The sequence below is a fragment of the Amblyomma maculatum genome, chromosome 1 (assembly GCF_055883805.1).
Source record: "Amblyomma maculatum isolate TAMU_Amacu chromosome 1, ASM5588380v1, whole genome shotgun sequence".
Taxonomy (NCBI): Eukaryota; Metazoa; Arthropoda; class Arachnida; order Ixodida; family Ixodidae; genus Amblyomma; species Amblyomma maculatum.
Window position 1 is genome coordinate 312,031,820 of NC_139344.1, and position 24,526 is coordinate 312,056,345.

General features: G+C 46.0%; 1 protein-coding gene across 4 annotated transcripts in view; it reads right to left on the reverse strand.

Moving 5' to 3' along the window:
- Positions 1 to 24,526, reverse strand: part of LOC146207105 (uncharacterized) — a 74,377-nt gene that overhangs the window by 20,915 nt on the left and 28,936 nt on the right. For all 4 annotated transcript variants that reach the window (XR_014706512.1, XM_084600160.1, XM_084600128.1 and 1 more), the window contains 11 exons: positions 21,777 to 21,854; positions 15,982 to 16,039; positions 10,948 to 11,009; positions 10,838 to 10,894; positions 8,938 to 8,963; positions 8,741 to 8,780; positions 8,573 to 8,683; positions 8,454 to 8,519; positions 8,196 to 8,282; positions 7,793 to 7,858; positions 7,064 to 7,222 (listed from right to left, as the gene is read on the reverse strand). Coding sequence is in view for 3 of the 4 variants with exons in the window: in XM_084600160.1 (XP_084456286.1) it covers positions 7,064 to 7,222; positions 7,793 to 7,858; positions 8,196 to 8,282; positions 8,454 to 8,519; positions 8,573 to 8,683; positions 8,741 to 8,780; positions 8,938 to 8,963; positions 10,838 to 10,894; positions 10,948 to 11,009; positions 15,982 to 16,039; positions 21,777 to 21,854 (810 nt within the window). In the remaining variant the exon portion in view is untranslated. The remainder of the gene's footprint in view (positions 1 to 7,063; positions 7,223 to 7,792; positions 7,859 to 8,195; positions 8,283 to 8,453; positions 8,520 to 8,572; positions 8,684 to 8,740; positions 8,781 to 8,937; positions 8,964 to 10,837; positions 10,895 to 10,947; positions 11,010 to 15,981; positions 16,040 to 21,776; positions 21,855 to 24,526) is intronic.

Consider the following 24,526-nt stretch of genomic DNA (forward strand, 5'->3'; position numbering starts at 1 on the left):
CGAGCCCCTTCATCGCCTGCTTGCCGCTACTGACTCAGTGTTGCCCCCTGGATGCGAACAACTTGTGGCGCTTACTTCTACTGACATTGATAACGGAGATGTGCTAATCGTGCCTTCTGATCGCCATCTAACCCGTGGAATCGTGCTACCACCAAGTCTTGTTCGGTTTGAGCATGGCACAGCGCTTGTCGCTGCTTCGAACACTTCCCCAGAGCCCATTGTGCTGACTAAAGGGACATGTTTTCCTTGTGCCCTGGACATTCACCCGGTGTCCCTCACCACCCTTACCGCCCCCTCTTCCTCACCAGCAGCTTCTGCCGATACTTCTCTCTGTGTTGTCTTTGGCACCATCAATACTGACCTTCCTGCGACTCACCGCCAAGCTTTGCAGGAATTACTCCGAAAACACCAAGCCTGCTTTGATGCCACTTCTCTGACCTTGGGCCGAACTTCTTCTGCACAGCACCGCATTATTACAGAAGGTACTTCTATTGTTAGCCGCCGCCCTTACCGTGTTTCCTTATCAGAACGTAGAATCATAGAAGATAATGTGAATGATATGCTCCGACGAGACATTATTCGGCCCTCAGCTAGCCCCTGGTCATCTCCGGTCGTCTTGGTAAAAAAAAAAGGATGGGTCCGTGCGTTTTTGCGTTGATTACCACGCACTTAACAAAGTCACTCGCAAAGATGTTTACCCTATGCCACGAATTGACGACTCCCTCGACTGTCTTCAGGGTGCCGAATATTTCTCCACGCTGAATTTGCGTTCCGGTTAGATTCCAATGCACGAAGCCGACAAAGAAAAAACCACATTCGCTACTCCCAACGGGATTTACGAATTCAATGTCATGCCTTTTGGACTTTGTAATGCCCCCGCTACGTTTGAGCGCATGATTGACACTGTTCTTAGAGGCCTTAAGTGGAAAACATGCTTGTGCTACCTGGACGACATAGTTATTTTCTCTGCGACGTTTTCTGATCACTTATGCCGCCTTGATCAAGTATTAACGTGCCCGGCATCCGCCGGTCTCCAGCTGAACACAAAAAAGAGTAATTTCGCCAAGAAAGAAATCAAGATCCTGGGCCACCTCGTCAACCGCGATGACATCTGACCCGACCCTGACAAGTTTGCTGCAGTTTTGAACTTTGCACGCCCTCAGCGGACTAAGGATCTACGCAGTTTCCTTGGCCTATCTTCATACTTTTGCCGTTTCATTCGAAATTTCGCTACCATTGCTGCACCGCTCCACCACCTCCTTACCGACCGTACTACTTTAAATTGGTCCGAAGAATGCGAACAAGCTTTTCAAACCCTGAAGAATGCCCTCACTTCGGACCCTGTTCTCGCTCACTTCGACGACACTGCTGCCACCATTCTCCACACCGATGCCAGCAGCCTCGGTATCGGCGCCGTACTTCTTCAACGTGATACCGCTTCTCTGGAAAAGGTAATTGCGTTTGCCAGTCGAACTCTAACACAGTGGAACGCAACTGCACCATCACTGAGCAAGAGTGCCTCTCAGTCATTTGGGCAGTTAGAAATTCCGCCCCTACCTCTACGGCCGCCATTTCACGATCGTTACCGATCACGCTCTGTGTTGGTTATCAACCCTCAAAAATTTGACTGGATGCCTGGGCCGTTGGATTCTGCGTTTGCAGGAATACCACTTCGATGTCACATACAAATCGGGTTGCAAACATCGAGATGCCGATGCTCTTTCCGTTGCCCGCTCCCAGAATCACCACCTAGTGCTTCTTCGTGCCTTCCTGCGTGCACCCTCGACATCCCAATGTCGTCCAGAGCTCCAAACATCACCTGTGCTACTCCTGCCGCTGCTCCAGATCGCTACGCCATTATTTCACACCAGCCAGCAGATCCCGACTGTCTTTCCCTAATCGACCTTCTCACCGGTGCTTCTCACCCTCCTACCGCTAGGATGCGCAGGCAACTCGAAAAGTTCAAACTTGACAACGGCATGCTCTCCCATTATATCTATTGCTCTGAAGGCACCCGTTGGGTCCCCGTGATTCTAAGAGCGCTTCGCACCCGCATCCTGGCGGCTTTCCACGATGATGCTACAGCCGTCACTTAGGCTTTCATAAAACTTACCACCACGTGAAAACCCGTTTCTTCTGGCCAGGCCGCGCCTCAAGCATGGCAAAATACGTCGCGTCTTGTCTGCCATGCCAGCGCCGCAAACGGCCGACTTCTCCTCCTGCTGGCCTACTACAGCCGTTACCTTGCCCTGCTACCCCTTTCGCCGTTGTTGGCATAGACTTATACGGGCCACTTCCAATGTCCGCACGAGGTAATCGCTGGATCGTCACCGCCGTCGACCACCTAATACGCTACGCTGAGACCGCTCCCCTGCCTAATGGCTCAGCACATGAGGTCGCGACCTTCTTTTTGGAATCGCTCGTACTGCACCATGGGGCCCCTCAAGTGCTTCTCAGCAATCGTGGTCAAACATTTCTGTCGACGATTGTAGCCGAAGTTCTTGAGGCCTCAACCACTCATCACAAATTGACCTCCAGCTATCACCCGCAGACCAATGGGTTGACTGAGCGGTTCCACCGCACGCTTTCTGACATGTTGTCTATGCACGTCGACCAGGACCACCAAAACTGGGACGCAATACTTCCTTTTGTTACGCTCGCCTACAATACGGCTGTACAGCAGACCACAGGTTACACCCCGTTTTTCCTCGTTTACGGCCGCTCTCCCGCTACCTTTCTTGATGCCTCTTTCCTTTCTACACATGCCAGTTCCTCATCCTCTCTTCCTGACCAGTTCCTTTCCCGAGTGGCCAAATCTCGCCGGCTTGCTCGCGCCAACACGGAAGCTGGCCAGGAAGACCGCAAGTGCCGCTATGATGCAACCCATCGCCAAGTTTCGTTCCGTCCCGGCGACGAGGTGTTACTTTGGACCCCATTAAGCACTTTTGGCCTTTGTGACAAGTTGCAGCACCGTTACATTGGTCCTTACACAGTTGTTGCAAAAACCTCCCCGGTCAACTATCGCGTCTCCCCAGTTTACGCTCCTCCGGACAGTCGTTACCGTGGCACTGAAGTTGTCCACGTTTCACGCATGAAGCCTTTTATTCGGCGCAATCCTGCGGACTAATTGCGGCCAGGCTGGCCGCTTCAACTGCGTGGGCGAAATAGTGTGAGCACTGTGTGGCGCTTCATCTTCCATACGGCTGAACGTGCTGCTTCATCTTCATCCTGCTCCCTCTTGTAGATACCCATCGTCATCGCGGAGTGTGGTGGGAAGCAGTGTGCGACCAAGGTTTCAGGTCTGCAATAAAACCTGATTGATTCCCCAAGTCTGACCTTTGCGTTACCTTACAATATGTTATCTCTTCTACCCTTGTGAATCATCTTGAGTCCTATTCCTTTTCACAGCCAATCAGCATGGCTTTTGGCACAATCCCTCCTGTGAAACACAATTACTCGCTTTTACTAATGACGTTTTCGCAGCTTTGGATCATTCCTCAGTCGTTGATTGCATTTTTGCATTTTCATTGACTTTGCTAAAGCCTTTGACACCGCGTCTCATCCTCTTCTACTCTTGAAGCTTAGAACTCAACATAGATAACGACATACTAAAATAGACTATATATGTTTTTTGGGTGGTTGCATCCAACACCTGACAGCTAATCACCATAACTCAAAATCTTTCTTCAGTAATATCGGGCATTCCTCAAGGATCTGTCATAGAACCTCTCCTCTTTGTAATCTATCTAATGATCTAATAATCTTCCTGACCTTGTAAGATCATCTATCTGGATGTTCGCTGATGACTGTGTCATATATAGAAATTTCCAACCTGTCTGATACTATTGTTCTCCAGCAAGACATTATTAACATTTCTAGATATAGTGTGAAAATTGGTGATGAAACTTAATGTGTCCAAATGTAAAGCGATGAAAGTAGCATGACTTCCTGACAAGGCTAACTCGAATTCATACGTTCTTAATGATTCCCCTTTAAACTGTTTTTGTATAAGTATCTCGGCGTACACATCAGCAGTGACCTTTCATGGAAAACACATAACGAACATGTAACAATGCTAATTGAATGCTTGGCTTCGTTCACCAAACTTTTCACCTTCTCCAGTCGCTTTGAACTTACTTTTGTACAAAATGGCTGTTCAAAGTAAGATGGAATATGTGTCTTTCGTATGACATCCCAGCATCAAGTCCCTTATTCTCTCCAGAATCGTTCAGCTCGTTTTATTTTAAATAACTACTCGCTTTCATCTAGCATCACACTCCTTATATGAAAAGAACCCTAGACCTCCCGGATTCTTCTGTGGGGCACCATTTTTCTAGACTTCCACATTTCACAAACTATATTTTACAACTGAATTGTTGAAACAAAGTTTTTTTTTAATGCGTAGCACTACTATACTCGGGGACACTTTTTTTTGGCAATGGGCGCAAGGTAGGGAGGCGGGGCGACTTTAAACGTGTCACTCCGTCATGCAGTTCAACCGCGCGGCTTTCGGTCTGCATAGACGCTGCAGATCATTTCCATCATTTGCTTCGACAGCCAGCGTCTCCTGAATTTGGCACGAATACGCTTCCAACCCTTGTGGAGTGGACAAACCAGAACAACCAGAACGACCCAAACGGGCGGCTGTTGCCATCTTGTCTGCAAAGACAGGGCATCTCGAAAACCCGCGACAGACAAAAAAGGCTGTTTAGGCATAACAGCTGCATTTCGGAAAATCAGTGCGGTGATAAAAAATATACCTTAAATAACTAATGCTATGATTTCAATTTGCTTTTGCAGAAACTGCTTAAGTAACTATGGATTATATTCAGCTGCGTAGGAAGATTTTGGCTTTGTAGCTTTGGCTCCATTGCCAAGAAAAAGTGTCCCCGAGTATAGCAGCAATTTCGCCGATGTCTGTGCAAAGCTTCTCACTCTATCTCTCCGTGAAGTTGAAGTGCAGAAAGAAAAAGTGGCGATGCTCAGCATTGAGGAGGTAGAGCAGCTGCACATCTTCAGCACAAGCTGCTATCTCTCTGTCCTTGCGTCTCTCCTTGAAGAGGAGGAAGGGGAAGTGGCGACGCCCACATCACGCGACAACACTGAGGGGGCAGCCACATAGATGCACCCAGTGAGAGAGTAAAACAGCGAGAGAGGGGAATGTCAGTTGCGGACGTGGCGGCCGTCACTGGGCAACGTTTCACAAGCGTCAGCAGTCGTGTGTCGCTCGTACGTCCTCAACTTCGGCATCTTTTCCTTCGCATCAGGCACTCCTCAGCCTTCACGCACAGCAGACTTGCACTCGCGGTGCTCCCTTGTGCTTACCTCCGCACCTACTTCGCATTTGATTAACTGTGCAAATTGGCTATAATTTGTTTGCACTGCCCTGAGTTTTGTACCATTCCGCATTGATCATCATTGTAAACCTAATGTTCCAAGTTGCAGAACTAACCAGTACTTCTACTCTTTCCTCCGGAAGTCCAGCTCAGGCTGGAACCACCTACATTGTCTCTATTCTAAGGAATGGAGACAATGTATGAATGGAGACTGAAGCATTCAAATCTGCGCTTCATCACATATGCCGAGAACTCCTTATTTTTGATTTTGTATGACTACTTACCTCTCCTATGTTGAACACCTCAACGGTCCTGATAGCAGACAGATAAATAAATAAATAAAGTTTCATTATCAAGGGGTCCGTTCAATACTTCCTAGTAAATGTCTACTTACACGTCTAGCCGGACAGCTGCCATCTTGGGATGCGTCCCAATTCTCACAAAGCTGTCCTAGAAGACTACCTCACATAGATGCAGGCTAGTTAGTTGTCTAAACGTGGCAGACAGTGCGCGGTTCTTCACATCTGAGCAAGTCATGGTCTTCGTGATCACTGGAGAATGCATATCCGCCACCTTTCAAATGTGAGTCGTTCCGTTAATGCGTACGCAAACTAGTGGCCAATTAGGCAGCTTTCATGGTCGTGAGATTTTTAGCACTGCATATTCCTGAATCGCACAAGAGAAGCGCGCGTTGCTGTTGGGAGATGTTGTGTTCACATGATCACTTTGTAATTTGACTATGACAGTTGCTTCAGCCTTGACTCTGGTGTACAGCATGCAGATGTGTTTCTCTCATTTGCTGTAGTAGCGTTAGCAAACTCTTTCATGCATATTCAGTTAACCTCAAAACAAAATCACTCGACGATGCTGGCTTGTTTCACAATGATTTTAGCCTGTATATGATTAAACTTTGATGCTGTCTTTGGTTCTCTCCCCTAGTGAGAATAGATCACTGTTTTTTATATGCTGTAGTGGCTGTACGAGTCATCTTTTGTCCATAATCTTTTCAAGTTTCCAGCATTTTGTATTTTTTTGTGCTGCGTGGAGGAGCACATCCAAGAAGGATGAACCATTCAGCACAAGTAAAAAAAGAGTAATAACTTCGGTAATGTCTTCCATGAACAGGCCCACCGCACGAGCAATACGATCTGCTACCAGTACACTGGAAAATAGTGGATTTATACTGTGACAAGGAGACTTGCAGTATTATTGCTGAAAAAAAATCTGCGACATGTAAAAAACATGCTTATCATCTGCATTATTACAAAGTTAAAAAGCAACTTTATGATAGTTATCTAAAAGTTTTAGTTCATTTGATATGCCTCGAGGTGGCGTGAGGTGCAGAGAAGTAGACTGTTACAATAGGAGAATGTGTAGATATCTACGAACCAGTCTTGCTAGACGTGTAATGAATTGGACTGCACCCAAGGAAAGAAACCTACAGACAGGCATCCCAAATTTCAGAAACTCAGAAGAGAGACAATTCTGCACATTCAGGAATTGTTTTATTGCACTTCCCTTCTTCCACATTCTAGCATTTCTAACTTATTTTTCAAAAAATTTTAAGATTCATTTCAATTTTTTTTTGTGTGTGTGTGTACTGCTAAGGCCTTCACTTTTTTATGCTCATGAACCCTCATTTATGCACCTGCATTTTACTCTATGTGATATTTAGATGGAAATGTTCGCTTAATAAAAAATAAAAGAAAGGCACAGGGGCCACCTACTTTGAGCTGTGCAGTCAGCCGTGCCAACTGCTCCGCATGCATCTCTGCCTGGGCGCGATACTCGGCCAGCTGCGTTTGTGCTGCCTGTGCCGAGTCCCGAAGGGCTGCCTCAACTGCGGACAGCTGCGCCAGCTGGCTCCGCAGCTCCTCCACCTCCACCTGGTAGTGACAACCGCAGTGCAAAGATCTGGCACTCTGTGCCTTCTGTCACTTTATTAAAATAATGCCACTAGCAGGCTACATCATGAAAATGTTGGCCAAGTACAGGGACTGTGTGCTTCCTCAAAGGCCAACTGCAAAATTTTACTTTGCCCTGTTTAAGAATGATGGCTTTAGAGAGCTATTAGTGATGCACTCGCTTCTTTTATCTTTAAATGTGATATTCTGAATTCAGCACTCTCTTGAAGTACCACTAGAAAATATCTCATTTACTGCGCAAGAACTTTCACTGCCAGTTGGTCTTTAAGCATCTCCAGACAGAAGGAGTAATGCACCAAAGAAAAATGGCTACTTTGCTCATGTCATCTGACCCATCTTTGTCCAAGCGAGGGCACTTCTCAGAACTATGTGAACTCTGAAAGATGCTCTTTCTAGTTGAAGTAACTCAGTACCAAACTTAACTTCCAAAGGTTGGACAGTATTTGCAGCCCAGCATTGTGCAGCTGAATATGTGCGCTCTGGCAACGATTGGCTGCCACCCTCTGTTGAGGTGTGGCATTCCAGCATCACCTGGTGGGCTTGTATCTCGGAGCTGCCCCGCTGTTGCTCCAGTGCCAGTGCCGCTTCCAGCTCCTCCTGGAACACAGGACATTTCTGCTCGGCACAACATCCTGTCTGACCCCATTAATTCTAACTGATGAAGAGAGTTTAGAGCAATCAAGACACACAACCAGCTGATCCAACAAGATGGATGGTACTCGTAGAAATAAGAATTTAGGCATGCATTTCACTTGGCTTTTAGCTAGGACTTCAAGACGAGGCTTCAGGTGAGCACACTACAAAACTTTGGGCAGAAGTTGATCATGCGCAGTGTGAGAGGGCGGTAGTTAAACGTGAACAGTGCAGTGGCCAGCAAAGTAGACCATGTTTTTTCCTTCACAGTCACACACACACTATGGCATCTGATGCTTACAGCTCGTGATGCAGCAGCATCCAGGCCCTGTTTGGCAACCTCCAGGGATGTTGCCAGCGATGCATGCTCCGTGCGACCAGCCTCCACCTGCGTGCCACAGACGTTGTTTCAAGGGGTTCCTGCTCAGCTGCTCTCTCAAACTGCGAGAGTAACTAACACCACTTCTCTCCTTTTTCGAGACATGTCCAACATGACGTCACACATCGCCAGCAGTGGCTTCATTTCGTCCATTGGCCTAGCACAGCTGAATCCACTGACCTCGTCCAGCAGCCGCTGCCTCTCGGCCTCACTCCTTGCCAGGGCTTCTCGGTGCTGGGCCTCCCTCTGCACAGAACAAGACGCTAAACACACTCATCACACTAAAAGCAGGTACATGCCTTGTCTGCACGCATCCGAGCTTCCTCCAACTTAAGCTGCAGGGTCTGCTTCTCAGCCGTGAGGGAGGCCAGTGCTGCCCGCGTCTCCTTTCCCGTCATGGGTTCAGCCTCCTGCATGGCCGCTACTGCCGTTCAGTGCACCACCACCACAGAATGCAAAGGTCTCACCCGTTGTTGCAGCGAGGCCACGGCGTTTTCCGTTTGGACACTGCAACATGGTGGTGGAGCCGTGTGAGGACGCACCACCACACTCTGGTAGACACACCATCTCAGAACCAAATGCCTCACTGTCGGCACACAGCTAGGCTGCACTTGTTCTGGGCAATGCTCCAAAAAGAGTTACACAGAACAGACAATGCACAAACCTCTGTGACAGCTTTTCCACCATACCCTGAAAGGAGAAAAACAAGACTATTTCAAAACTGAGAACAGATGTTGAAATAGACATGTAATATGAACGCACAACGTCAAAGGTGGCCAAGTTATCTTGGTTATCAAGAGTCTGAGATCTCCACAACCTCCCTATGGCCATGTCTCCTCTTGAAGACTTGTCAAAGGTGCAGCTTGTGGGTTGGAATGCTAGGAGCCAGGGCACCTCAGGCGGGCCTGACAGAGAGATCTCCTTGCTGGAGGCATATCCCAGTGCTCAGCCTACTATGGGCATCATCATTACTCACCTACCTAAGCACTGCTTTCTTGGTAGTTAATCTTTCCAGGGCTCTACCAACTGAGCTAACCGAGAAGGCAAGAGCGGATTGATCATAACTCAAAGCGGGATCACCTCCAGAGCAGAGTAGATTTGCAATAAGGGAGTGATCAGTCATTGGCATCCAGCTAAGTGCAGCCGTAAGGTACAAAGGAAAGCTCCCTTATTTTAAAGGTTTCCCCTAGACTTAGCAAGTACCTGGCCTGCCACATGCCAGCCACCCTGGTATTGATCAGAGCAAGATGACTGCTCAGGCACAAACAATGAGACATTGGCTACACTGCACTGTGTGCCATCAACTGCCCAGCAGTGACCTTGGTCAAGGCAATTTCAGGTGCCCTTCCACATCTGCCCTGAGAAATGCTCAGCATGGGCATGCCAGCAACAGAAGAACATCTCCAGGAGGATCCCATCACATGCTCGGCTACTAAGTGAGCTCTCAATGGGGAGAACCTTCGAGACTGTGCAGCACGCATACTAAAATGAGAATAACGCACAAATGCAGATAGGATGCAGACTTAACTAATATTTATCGCATAATGTATGTACAATTACTATGTCTTAAGCTGAAATTATCACTTCTCCTGTTTTTGTTTGTGCCATATCATTTCCATTTGAGTATGGATCATCAACATTTCCAAACTTAATTTAAGGGGTGCATGCCAGTGATAAGGAAGCCGCATCAGCCAGCATAACGGAGACCTCCTGGGTTACTCTGCTCAGGTTGCCCTACAACTGGATAACCAGACAAGTGTGCTTAGCAAGACAATGTGGCACAAGGGCTTCCAAGTACTTCCCCCAGTCATCCTCCTGAGAATCACAATCTGGAGGTGCAGGCTAGTTGGCAGCTCGTGCTGGATGAAGCAGCGCAATCCAAAAAGTGCCACAATGTTAACTTAAGCATTCAGTTGGCCACGCCTAGCTAATGAGGATGTGAAACAAGATTGCAGTCTGGCATGTTCTTTACGGGTTTCATGTCCTAAGCTTTGCCTGGCAGTCAAAGACCAGCACATGTATCAGGAACATGCTCACTGAAGCTAACATCAGCTCCATTAAGTCTGCAATGAGCATTAGCTCCAGCACCACAATGGCTGGCCACTTACAACTGAATATGGAAGGTTACAAGTGAGCTCTCCAATACTTATCAGCAAGGCTGCATATGTTGCAGCAACACACACAATCCAAAAGTGGCAACAGCTTGGATCTTCTTTTGATTTTGCAGATACAATTCCACAATATGATTTCACAAGGTGCGTGGCACACAGACCACTTTGATATTGTGGCAGCCACTCTTTTTGACAATTTGCTTCCAGGCTCCACAGAATCCCCCCCATGTCCTGAAGGTCGCCTTCTTTCTTACCCTTGAGAGCTCTGAAGTGGCAGAGACAATGCCTTGCAAGACTAACAGCAAGCACTAGCAAGCATTAAAGATGGGCAATGGTAGAATATAACTGCAGCTATTAATGACAGCACTAGAGTTCCTTAACCATTTCAACCGAGTGGCTATGTAGCGTCAAAAGAAAAGCCAGCTTGTATCCGCAGCCAACGCATTATCTTACCGTTGGCTGTGCCTGCAGTAGCATCTGCTCCAGCTGGGTCCTGAGCTGGGCGGCCTCCTGAAATGGGCAGGCATCAACACAGACCAGAGATGCCACCACCACACACCTACCATGCGTGCCTGCTGCAGGTCACTTCCTAACTGCTGCCGTGCCAACACCAACTCCGAGGTCACTGCACTCACATGAAAAACAGTGCGACATTTAAGGTGGCAAATTTTGCGATAAAAGGGTTGCATTTTCAGTACATCTGCACAAATATTCAATAATATTTGGTCAAACAGTAAGGTACATTATTACATAATACCTTGTCACATTACCTTCATGATGGTTAAAAAGCGCTAAAAAACCATCTGATGGTTAAAAAGCACCAAATAACCATCTACAAATCTGAACACTAGTGTTCAGATCTGTAGATGATTATTTGGTGCTTTTTAGCCATCATGAAGGTAAATATGACTGTGACGTAGTAGAGCTACTTTCTGTTTTTAATGAATCCCTTATGTACGAAAAAATTATTGATGGCTCCATTAGGTTCCTCGATGTCAGGCTTTTATACTTTCCACATGAAACCTGCTAATGTTTTTAAAACGGTCTGGAAAAAATCTTCCCCAAAATTGGTCTATGAAAGTTTTAAGCAGCACGTGGATAGGCTCACAGATGCAGGGTATCCATATCAAATATTGATTTCGGTGGCAGAAGGCATGCTCAAAAATCTTTGCGCCAAGAAACAGCAGCCAGCTAGGCAGCAGGTGGAAAAAAGCAAAATACAGTCATGATTCCATACATCCACAAGCTGTCGCATAACTTGAGAACCGATGCTCAGGTGCAAACAAAGGTGGTTTCCTTCCGCACCAGACACATTGGGAAAATTGTGCAAAATAATAACCTTCCCAGGAAGGAACGTCAGTGGGTGTAAAAAGAAACACAAAGCCCCTGCGGTCGCATGCGAAAAAGCAGTTGTGTATAGGATTCCGTTGACATGTGGAAGGACATACGTTGGGCAAACGGGGCACCGTTTAAATGATAGGATCCGCGAGCACAAGAACACTTTAGAGCAGAAAAGGGACGAAAATCTAGTTGGCCATTGCCAGGACTGCATGTGTGAACCGTGCTTCCAAAAGACAGTAATAGGCCGAAACCAAGACCAAACAGCAAGAGAAATTATTGAGGCAGTAAGCATAGCAGATGGTAAAGAAACATGCGCAAGCAGCCCTTCCCTAATACTTCATGCGAAGGAACGAGCTTTTTTGGAAGGGAGAAGGTGACGTTTTATGTCACATGATTGAACTGGTTGTTCACTTTCTATCCCTCTCTGTGTATATAAATAGATGCCTCATGAATAAAACCTCAGTTGTCAGGTCAGCGCAATGTGTGCTTGTCTTTCTATCTGTCCATGTTTCTAGCGCTGTTTCAACATGAGGTTAAGAAGTTTGCAGGGGTCAAGTGGACGCAGCTAGCACAGGACTGGGTCAATTGGAGGAGTACGGGAGAGGCCTTCGCCTTGCAATGGCTATAGTTCAGCAGATGATGATGACTCAGTTCATTTCAATGCTCGTTTTGTGTGGTTTCAGTTTAATGTAATTCTTGTGAAATGTCCTGTGGAGAGATGCAGTTGCAGTTAAAGGAACCATGAAAAGCTATTCACTATAACTAGAAAATGTGCACCAGCAATAAGTATCCCATCCAGCCTCTCCACAGTGCAAAAAAGATTGGCAATGGTTTAGCTTCGGTTAAACCTGGTGTGAAGCGATAGCTGAATTCGGTCATTGTTGCTGCTATCGGTGCAGACGCAGAAGCAGTGGCACCAGCACCGCCTTAGCTGCTTGTCACTCAAGCCTTGTAGCATCGTCATGGCAGTGCTTCACAAGACGCTTCTTACGTTGTTCCAGCGTTTCTGCCGCTCTTTTGGCTTTAGCCTCTACTCTTCTCCTTCACATACTTTCAGCTCGCAACGCAATGCCCTCTTGATCATCAGGTGCAGCCAACTGATGATCATGGCTGCTCAGTTGCTCTTCCTCCACGCCGAGACGCGCAGCACACCTCTATATATACTCAAGACTGACATCAGCAATCATGTGTCTCGCCACGCAGCTGCTCATGCGTTAAGCTACTTTCCACGTAAGTATGACTTTTGACCTTTGCGGCTTAGGTTCCAACTTCACCTCGAAGCTGTTTGAAGGCCATCGGAAGCACATGGTGATTGTGGCTTTACCTCACGTAGTGAACCTATTGCTTTAAAAATTTTAGCTTCATTGGCACCGAACATAGCCATCGAAAATGATGCTCTTGGTGCATGCCGGCGCACAAGAAAAAATGAACAAGTCGCGATGGTGCCCTGCAACGCCCTGTCCCACTAGAGTGGCCCAGGAGTGCCCAATAAGAGGGCGCACCCAGCAAGTCGCGATGACGCCATCAGGAAGGGAGTGCGGGAGAGGTGCAGCCCTAATAGGTGTTGAGCGGTCGTCACGAGCACTCTTTAAAAATTATTTGTAAATTACAGGTTGCACGCAAAGCTTTCAAATTTGACTTGAATACTCATAAACACCTACTCTACTGATGTTTTGCCTTAGAATATTATGACAAGTGCTGTTTCACAGGCCTTTTAAGAGCAGGAGGCAGCAGCAATCAAAGGAGATAAAACTTCAATACCTGCTACCCAGCTGACTTTCAAAACTAAAGTGCATACAGCCCAGTAGTCTTGGCTAAAGCTGCGATGACACACGCATACAAGGTAACTGGAAGAAGTTTGCTAATGTGCTACCCCTCTCTCATCCGGAACAATTTTCTTTACATACATAGCATTGTGAATCATGGTAGTAATGGCCACCAGTGCGGGGTGGTGCATAATAAACATGGTGTGGACAAACTTACGCCAGCCCATGAATATAGGTCGGCTTCATGTTAGGTCAATGCCCCCAATTTCAAACGCCCATTTTGCAAAGATCAACGTATTTAGCATCAATCAGTGTGACAAAAAGCTTAGTCAATTTCATTTTCATAAAATGGCCTTAACAGCCAGAACTATTTGAGATGTTTGCTTTACATATATTTCCTGAAAGTCGTTATTTAGTTCAAACTAGCTTTAAACAAATAGAATAGAAATGGAAACAAGGACAGTGAACCTGCGAAGGACGACTGCGAAGTCAAAGCTGTCTTCAGTCCTAACTAAGTCAATAAAGCTCTGCCTTTAAAGATACGACGCAATAGCGTAGGCTACCAGCCTGCATATCAAGCCCTGCTTTAACCAAGCCGTATGTCTGGCCTAGGGATAACGTGAATGCAAGGGTCCTGGGTAGACCGATTCTGACATCACCCTCCCATATAAAAGGACAGAGTTGGAAGCTCCTGCCAAACGTAATGTCAGGAAGCCCTATGTCCAGTTAGTCCTCAGCCATGTCAGCTGCCAGCTACCACCCGACAGCACCATGCTTGTCATTTTTCATTTAGAACATCAACGCCAGGTTTTCGGTGAATGGGGCCTTTGATGCTGTTGCATTAAAGAGACTAGTGTTCCTGCAAGCCTAATTTTTAGCCTTCTTAGCACAACACTAGCCAATATAGCTGCCTAGCACAAAGTCTTGTTTCGCCAAGAAATTTACTAGCTTCATGTCCCTACTACACAATCCTTAACACTTTCTTATCCGCACCTATTCCCATCATTAGCTCGCTATTGATGGTTTCACAGTTTGAATTTTCCCGCTTTCGAAGCACTCCTTGACAAGCGGCGGCATCTAGTGGGTAATAGACCAACCCGTTTTTCAATTTGTTTTATTTCTTTTCGCCGCGTCACGCCTGTTCTTATAGCTTCGGAGTGACGTAACCGGCGCTCCTTGCTTGCAAAATGGCGTCGACGTCGCGCGCTGCTGCTGCTCGGAAGCGGCCCATTTCCATGGATACTGACACATCTGAGTGCTCATCTGTGGATGCTAACAGCAACAGTGATGACTTGGAAGACAGTGATGACTTGGAATTCAGCTCTTCAGACTTCAGCACCTATAGCGAAACTGCGTCAAACCGACCAGGAACGTCAATGGCCATGCCCCAGTAAGCTTCATTTTCTCTTTAGAAAAGTTCCGCTTTTGCTGCGCGCTGATGGGTAGAAATCAGAGTGTTCTGAAGGTCACAACTTTTACCTGCAGGGTGTCAACGTCATTCGAGCGGGACTACTGGCCGCCGGCAGCACAGATAGTCCTGTTTTCTCCTAGGAGACAGCCAGGGGTCGACTTCGGCATTGCAAGCCGCAGCACCGCATTGCGCTACTCCAGAGCCACCGATTTCTTTCTGCTATTCTTCACCACGGAGATCATCAATGAGATATGCATGAACACGTACAAATATGCATGGATGCATATTTTGGGAAAATCTTCCTACGGCAAAAAAAAACGGATCTTGGCGAGATGTCACTCCAGAAGAGATTAAAAAACACAAAAGAAAATTGCCCGAGCAACTGCTTGGATTTTGTGAGTCACAACCTGGAGACCCCAACGTTCGCCCTCTGTTTCCACCTCATGATCAACCTCAGGGGCTGCAGCACAAGCCCCAAAAAATGCAGAAGTACAAGAACTGCAAATTGTGCTATGAAGAAAGAAAGGTGGAACAAAAAACAAATGTTCTCTGTGAGACATGTGCAGCAAACGTCTGTTTCACGGCAACAAAGAACTGTTCTGCGCCGTGGCACATTAGTCATATGGCCTAATGTTTTCTTTCCTAACTTGAGTAATACTGTAGTTAGAAAGCTAGAATTTGCAGCATTGTTACCTCAGTCCCTGTTCTAAAAAATGTATATTTCAATCTTTTTTTGTTTTATTTGTGTGAAGAAATTCTGCTGTTTCTATGAATTTTTAACAAATGTTTTTCCGATAATTTTTTTTCCTCATCTATGCAATAAAGATGTTGATTGTGACTAATACCATTGTGAAGAGAAGTTCCTCCTCTACAATTTGCTACCATACACTTGTGTACCAAGCAAGTTTAAAAAAAAAAAGAAAAAAAAATTATGACACCACTCAAAAACCCCTACTTTTCCCGTGGACAGGAAAGTGTTAGGAAAAAAAGTGGTGTCTTCCAAGCAGACAAGAGCAGTTCCCACCGTAAACACAAGTACTTGCACGAAGCCCTGAGACTTGCATTCAATGGCTACCTACACAGTGCCTTGCCCTCTTCCAGAGCTCGAACCTGGGACCTCAGCATTTCAGCCTCCACCTGCAAAATGGTGGCATGGTAAGTCAGCAGCATTGTTATTTGCAGGACAATTTCTCTGAACTAAAGCACAATAAGGGCACAGCCACAAGCCAAGGTGTTTGTAGTGCTTAACGACACTGGCTGCCTCATCAATGTAACTGTTAGTCCGAGAACGATCGTGCAGAAAATCCCACTTCAGTCAAACAAATCCAAAACATATCTATCTACCAAAGTTACAAGCCAAGGGTTTCAATCAGAAGTAAAAATGGTGGCAGTCATGTAATTGTTATGGAGATACCTTGACATGTAGGCCTCAAGGTAACAAACCTTTTGGTACTTGATGGGAGGTTAGCTGTAACAAAGCTACATGCATCATCATCATCATCATCAGCCTGATTATACCCACTGCAGGGCGAAGGCCTCTCCCATATTTCTCCACTTAACCCGGTTCTGTGCTAGCTGCATCCACTTGACCCCTGCGAACTTCTTAATCTCATCCGCCCACCTAACTTTCTGCCGCCCCCTGCTACGCTTTCCTTCCCTTGGAATCCAGTTTGTTACCCTCAGCGACCATCGGTTATCCTCTCTTCGCACTACATGTCCTGCCCATGTCCATTTCTTCTTCTTAATTTCTACTAGAATGTCGGTAACTTGAGTTATTTCTCTGACCCACTCTGCACGCTTCCTATCTCTTAATGTTACCCCTACCATTTCTCGTTCCATAGCCCTCTGGGTTGTCCTCAACTTAAGTAGAAATCTCTTGGTTAGCCTCCACGTTTCAGCCCCATAGGTGAGTACAGGCAAGATGCAACTGTTGTATACTTTCCTCTTGAGCGATACGATGCTACATGCAGGTTTGCACAAGGGATCAGAAAGAGATCATGCATTCGTTCCATGGGTTAAAAAGCAGTAGAGGCAACAATTTTCCAAGTGTCGAAAACAACTGAAATGCTTTCCTGGCTATACCGAGGTACTCTCCAAGCAAACCCGACCACAAAGGTATTTTAATTACAAATCGGACAAAGACCACATTATCCAGAACCCATTAATAGTGACATATTTGTGACAAAAATGCACACACTTGACGTTATCAACAACTGCGTGTCAGCAGAGCAAACAGCAGTGACTGCATGCCCCCGGGAAAGTTGTGTGCTTTTGCACAGTTGTCATAGCATAGCTTTTCCCACTGTCTGCGGCGTTGCGTTTAATGGTTTTGCACAAGATGAAGCATAACGCAACGCTTGGGTAGACTGTGTGCATGCCCAGACGCACAGGCTGGACTCAGAATTTCCTTGCTTCACGTTGCTGTCAACAAAACAGTCACACTTGAAGCCGGGTGACATGTGCCTTTTCTACACCTCCAGTAAGCGGGGGCACATGTGCCTCAACTAGGATTACCAAAAGTACTGGCTGCTATACTTGCATGCCTGCACAAGTTCAGGAATAGCACTTCCTGCAGGTGAGCCGGGCGATGAACTGTACTGCTTCCTGCCTGATCTAACCTTTCATAGGCCTAGCCAGTTTTGCATTGAAGAGACAGCGAACGGCACTTAGGAATGGGCCAACGATGTAATAAAGGTTGGCCTTTCATCCCCCCCGCTCTAGTGAGATGCCCATCTCATAATAAGATAAGATAACCTCAATTTGTACAACACCTTCAGAAGCAGAGCTAGCAAATTCTAGTCAAGTCACACCGCAGAGAAGCAGCAGCAGCAGCAGCCGCAGCAGCAAAGCGGCTGTGGAAAAAAAGCTCACTTGCAACTCAGTAATCACTTCTATAAGCATCGCAGCATTGGCCAAGCCAGTCCTCTATACAAGGACATATGTATGCGAAGAAATAATACTAACAGACTTTCCGGACTCTGGTTTGGCTGGGCCGAAAGAGCACCATTTTTGTGGTAATCAGTTCCTCTGCTCGACATGTCAAGTCAGCTTTATTTGACGCACACGCACACGCGCACACACACACACACACATCAATACAAAAAGTTTTCGGAAAACATTGTAGAAAATTCACTTCGAAAAAATGTTATGGTTGATCTGGTGTGTCCCAAAAAGGTTGCAAAATTATGATGTACTACTAGTTGACATTCCCAGCATGCCAACTCTCCAAGCTTTCGTCACTTGAGTCATTGGTGAGCGGGTTGAAATCAAAGTATGTGGCAATATCGGCAACGTCCATGTAGTCGGGCAAGATAATTTTAGGAGCTGACGCCTAAATGTTTTCTTATGCGAGGTCACAAGCAGACAAAAAAACTAGTTGTGGTTTAGCTCTGGTTAACCTTAGTTGAGTTGCGAAAGCAATGGCGGAAGCTTCTTTTGCCAGCTACATTATTCCCCTATCACGTCCTGTCAGTGTAAGGTGCTACATTATTGGGGGCACTTAAGCTCATTCTTTAAGGGTATGACGCGTGAGCGTAAGTTACCAGCCCACATATAAAGTCATGCTTCAGCTAAGCCGTATGGAGGTGCCTGCATGTCGTAGGGGTAACGAGAATGCTAACAGTTCTGGCAGGCCGATTCTGATATCACCCTCCCATACGAAAGGAGCGACCCGAGTTGGCAGCTCTTGTCCGTGGCATAGGGGTAACGTGAATTCAAATGTCATAGCAGGTTGATTTTTTTGTGAGGAGACCATAGCTACGTCTCTTTACGGCATAGCTATGCCTCTTCATGTCGCAGCTGCCCCGAGGTCTCGTTTTGGCTGTTGGAATATTGCTTTCACAATGAAAAAAAAAAAGAAAGAGACCCGCATGCACCAGTAGATTCCGTGTCCACATGATCACCAGTCTTGCCATTCGGCGGCACTCGTGTGGCATTCCACTGCATCTGAGGATACACATCTGCACCCTTGTAACGGCCACGTGCCGCTGTCACATGAGGAGGATGGTGAAGGGAGGGCAACCCCACTGTCCTCTTTTCTCCTGGCATATTTTGGAGGGACCTCTCCACAGCCCGGGAGGAGTGCGCCTCCCGCGATTTCGTTTTTTCGGCCGGTAGATGCGCACATGCGAGGTTAAAACTTTCTACTGAGGGTACTGCCACCTGAATCGCCTGACTATCGTATGCACTTGCCGCTGCGGGCTGTGAGCACACAGCTACATAAGGTGAGCAGAACGTTCCTCTGCCCTTTTCGTGTGCGCTTCCCCTTTCGGCGGTTCTTTCACCTCCGTACGCGAGCGGGGCATTCGCTTGCTACGGCAGTATTTGAGTGTTTTGCTGTGCAATTACTTGGGCCGAATAAAGCCTGCTTAGAGTATGCAACTTGTGTCTGTTCCCCTGGCTCGAACCCGCTATAGTGGTGACTTATCGTGGGTTGAGGGTCACGGCTCTTGCTGCTAGGGCTTGCGTGCTGGAACTAGGCTCCCATTTCTAGCCACTGGAGCATTACCACGAGAATAACCCCCATAATACTGAAAATGAAACTGGTCTCGGTAAATGCCCTGATAATTAAATCAGCTGCACTGGGGCTTTCTGGGCTGTAGCCCCTCTGTTTTGGACCATCAGGGATCAATTAAAGCAAAAATCCCAAAACAGATAATGTATGTGTGTCTACTCCTTCTAACCCCTTCACCGCTTTGTTATATCAACGAATTTCTTAACAAAACTGCTTATTTTTTTAGTGCTGATTTCGGTTATTATGTTGCCATACGAAAAAGACGTTTATGTGGCAGAAAAAAACGAAATTAAGAGGTCAGTGCTGCCATCTGTCGAGCAAAATGCCATCTAAGCCACAAACGAGCGCTGCTCGTTCGAAACGCTGAAGGGAAGAACCTATTCAGCGAGGACGAGCTATAGTTGTCCAAAACGGTTTGGGGACGGCTTTGCAAGGATGAGCGCAGCTCGTCCTTGCAAGGGATTAAGGGGTTAATGAGTAATGTAGACAGTACAGGGTAAAATAGTAAGGACAGACAAAGGAAAGGGTAAAAGAATAGACACACCAACACTTTGGACACTGTTTATTTTTAGAACAGTGTGCAAGACAATTGTGCACATGAGGCATAATGTGCAGTTTACCAAAGCCAACTAAATAACTTTAAACAGAATTTTTTGTGCGGTACTTTGGTTTCAGCCAGTAAATGACGGTCGTGATATGATAGACGAACTCTGATCATGCGAGTCAAGAAAAAAAACTGTTCAAATAATAAGTAGTTATTCATTTTCTGCAATTCCAGCTCTTGGGCAGGCTGCCACCAGAGTTGCTGAAGATTAAAAGGAACAAATTTTTCGTGCATCAGGTGACCTCATTGTGCCCATGACATCCCAGCCATGGCTTAGTTTGGAGCTGATATCGAAACTGTGCGAGAAAAATATTGGCGTGAACCACTGGAAGATTTATTTGGCGTTATTTTCAACGGCCACCAGCACGCAGACTTATTGGTGTGATTGTAATGCATGGAATGACCTTGTTCATGCTCGTTGTTGCCAGATGCGGCTTTATCACTTTCTTTGTAGTGCGAGATGCACTGAGATTTTTCCCGAGTAATCGTAACGAGGCACAACTATTTGCATATTGATTGAGACGTTTCCAGGTCCCTTTGACCAGATGGTTCTTCGCCCAATTTAAATTGAGTGCTGACAAATGCAACGGGGATTTTCAGTTCCGGCAACCAGCATGCCCGTTTGCTGCTATTGCCACCGCCGAGTTGCTTAGTCCTTTTGCGGGCGCAAGTCAGCACAATAAAGAGTTGATTTCAAAGCTATTACGCCTGTTTCCTCATTTAGTTCCTATGGCCTTGTTACTACCACGTGACAATATTCACTTATACACAACTACTTGCTTTTTCAAGCAATCTATGTGGATGTTTTGTAAAGTACTGCGCATCATTGCAAAGTCAAATTACACAACAAAAAAATTTAGTTTGTCTACTGCTTTAAAGGACTGTGGACAACCCGGTGCGAGGGGCAGAGGTGCAATGAAACTTGTGACACTGTAAAACTGGCTGCTATAAAATGTATGGCTATAAAGCGTGGATATTAAGCAACACGGTCAACTTTGCTACATGTTCCGGCGCTTGTAACGAAGCCCTTATGGCATCCTTAAAGAATTACCCGAAAGAGCTTTGAGGGGCGACCAGTCTACAACTATGCAGCCACCTGGCTTGTACTCTTGGCCCCTAAACCTCAGAGGCCTGATTCTCAAAAGAGGTCAAATCAAGTGCCCGTAAAAGAACTACACAAAATCTGCCAGGCTAGTTGGTTGCGATCCATTTCTATCAGCAGTGCAAACGCAATACACAATCAGAAAAAGAAAAAAAAAATGCAGGAGGGGATCTTTTCTTCTGATTGTGTTCGCGCTGCTGATGGATAGCATACATGTGCTGGAAACACAAGCACTTCTCTATTGGGAACAGACCCATGAAGCAGTACCAAAACATGCAAGTAGGATGCTCTAACATTTCAACATGTATCGTAGTGCCTCGCGAATTCAGAATCCAAGATAAATACAGGGTTATGGTGAAGAAACGAAGCAGCTCTCCAGTGCACACACTTGAACGTGCTGTGGGGACGAAGGGGTGAGAAGGAGACTAAATGAGAATCCCAACATGCTCTGAACAGCAGAGTGCATAAGCATAAAAGTGTTTCTGAGTGCGCTATAAGGAAATTAAACACATATATATTTTTTTTTCATTGGTTTCACCAGATTACCTTTAATATTTAACTGGAGTATACAAAATGACGGCTTTTCAAGGCCTTTATTAGGCTACGGTGACTCATGAAAATAAGCCTTGGCAAATAAAGCAAAAACAATACTCACGGTATCCCCCTTGTTGAGAACAGCTCCATGCAGCCGGGACACCTCCGTCCGCAGCTCCTCTGAACAGGAACGCTCTTCCTGCAATCAGAGATCCCCCATGCAAACAATTTCTCGGCAGCAAAACATTTTAAAATTTCCATACATACAGCAGTCTTTTCCCTACTGCTTAGCACCACCACCAAATGAGTGGAAGTCCTTACTGAATAGCAACCATGTCCTCCTCATCATGGCACCACCCTGTTTCAGGTGACAGCATCGAAAGCCCACAAAGCCAGTGGTTTCAACTTTTTTCAATATTCTCTCAAGAGAGATTAAAAATTTTAGGCTCTCGTTCTGTCCAGTATGAGACACCTGCATGACCGCATAGTAAAGCCTGCTGCAGGAAGGGAGACATTTGACACCCACGAGGCACAAAAGGGAAAACAAGACATCCAAAGCAAACAAACAGTTTATGTGGCAGTTGAACAGGAGTGGCAACCACGCAAGAATGTTCCCCAAGAGCATTGCTAGCTGTGCATCATGAGCACAGCAACTGCATTACGGGGAAGATATTCAGCCTCGGCTTTCATCACTCACTATGGACGAACATTCGATCTTAAAATAGTATGCAGTCTGAGGCCACACGCTGGTCCTTACACATATTACAGTCTCAAAAATGCTAATAAAAATGTACTCCCCAGGAAAGCTTATATTCCAAACCATATAGGATGCTGCAAAATGATAGGCACAAGGCCTTTATTGACAATGTTAGCTCATAAAAAAGCTAATTAACATTTCCTGACGCAAAGGTGTCTCTTCTAGCATTCGTACAATTCAGTTCACATTTATATGAGGTGCGTTCAAAAAATATTGAGCTTAAATAAAATATGGGAAACTTCCTTCACTGGAGAGGGGACATTCATTCACAGGTGCAATATTTTTCCGGCCCGCAGAAAGCATCAGTCGCTGGCAGTCTGCCTATAAGTGAGCATTCCAGTAAATTTTACCGCGGCCAAACGATAAAATTTGGCCACAAGCTTGGCGATACCCAAGCCGAAACTATTCGCAAGACAGCCTTTCTGAGATGATGCCATTCACGAATAAAGGAGTGGTAAAACCACTTTAAATATGGCTGCACATCAAGGGACAGTGACCCGTGTTCAGACAGACCATCAACAAGCTGGAATGAAAATGTCCCTCAGCAAGTGCAGCCTTTGGTCATGGAGGACCGTTGCATCACTGTCCGAGAGCTTGCGCATGAGATAAGAGTAGGCACTGGATTCGTACATTCAATTTTAACTGAGGAGTTGGGCATGAGGAGAGCATCCGCAAAATTCCTACCGAAACTGCTAACAATGAAGCAAAAGAAACGCCGTCTGAGTGCGACCCAGAAACCAAGATGCAGTCGTCACAGTGGAAACATCCGACACTCCCTACGCCAAGAAAAAAGCGCGGCAGGTCCAGAATCACGGGGAACGCTACGGCCCGGCTGATCTCAATTCCAAAAGACTCATCCCAGAAGTGTTGCCAAGAATGGCAGAAGCGTTGGGAGAAGTGTGTGCATTACCAAGGAGACTACTTTGAAGGATATTAGAGTTTTGTGCCAGCATATAAATAAATGTATTTCTGTCGACCAAAGGTTTAATAGTTTTTAAACAAACCTCAGTGCAGAAGGAACTGCTGTGTTGTGTTTTATGGCGCTTATGCAACTACAGTCATCATGACCCAACCACAGTTAAAGTATCAGTTTGATAAAGTGGCTTATTTTAACATATCAACAAAAGGTATAATTCAGAACAGTGCAAAATACAGCTTTGAGCACTAACATAAAATGTGATTTGCAGTGGCCACTTGTCCGCACAACCTGCATGCTGCTGGTGTCTCTTTCTACAACAAGACTGCATGTGGGCTGCATGTGTCCAGTGGAAAGGCAACATAAAATAACTTAATGAATCGTTCTTGGTGTGAGCATGACTTCTATCCTGCTATGATAGGTTTTACTGGGAGTAGCTTATTATTTAATCTGGGATTCCACTTAGACTGCCACTTATCTTTCAGCTTAGAGCCCACTAACTGTACTGCATCTTTGTAGGGAATTTTAACTTCCCTTATATCTGTGTGTCAAGCTCGTGAAGCATATGTATCAGCTTTTCATTGCCATCTATTCCAACATGGCTAAGAACCCAGCAATGTTTTACACTGTGTTGCGCTTGGCGACATCATACTGTGCATAACGTCATCGAACACAACAATGATCCTAATTTACCCGAATAATGATGTAACTGCATTTCTAGGACGAAGCGAGATAAGTATGTTCATTGAATCAGCGTAAATGATACTGTTCTCGGTGTTCTCACTTAATTTTTCCAGAGCCATACATACTGCGTAACACTCAGCACTGAAAATGGATGCACACCGAGGTAGCCTAAATGTCTTATACCATAGCACTTCCACCATACGATCACTACAAAATGCAAGCTGTGTTTTCCCCATATTTTCATTTAGTTCTAAATATTGTTGCAACACATGTTCATGCAGTGCTGTTTTTTTAAAAGTAGGGTGCCTCAATGTAGAAGGAAAGTGCAGGCGTACAGGATGGAGGCACCGCCTTCAATATGCAAAAGTGCTGCCATCTACCAGAGGCAAATCAAAAACGAGCAAGCAACGCCATGTTGGAGGACTGCGGTCACGGGATTGTCTTATGTGGAACACGTGAGTACCTTCCTCGGTTTGATGGTGAATAGTGAAGAAATCATGCTAAGTGGCGCAGA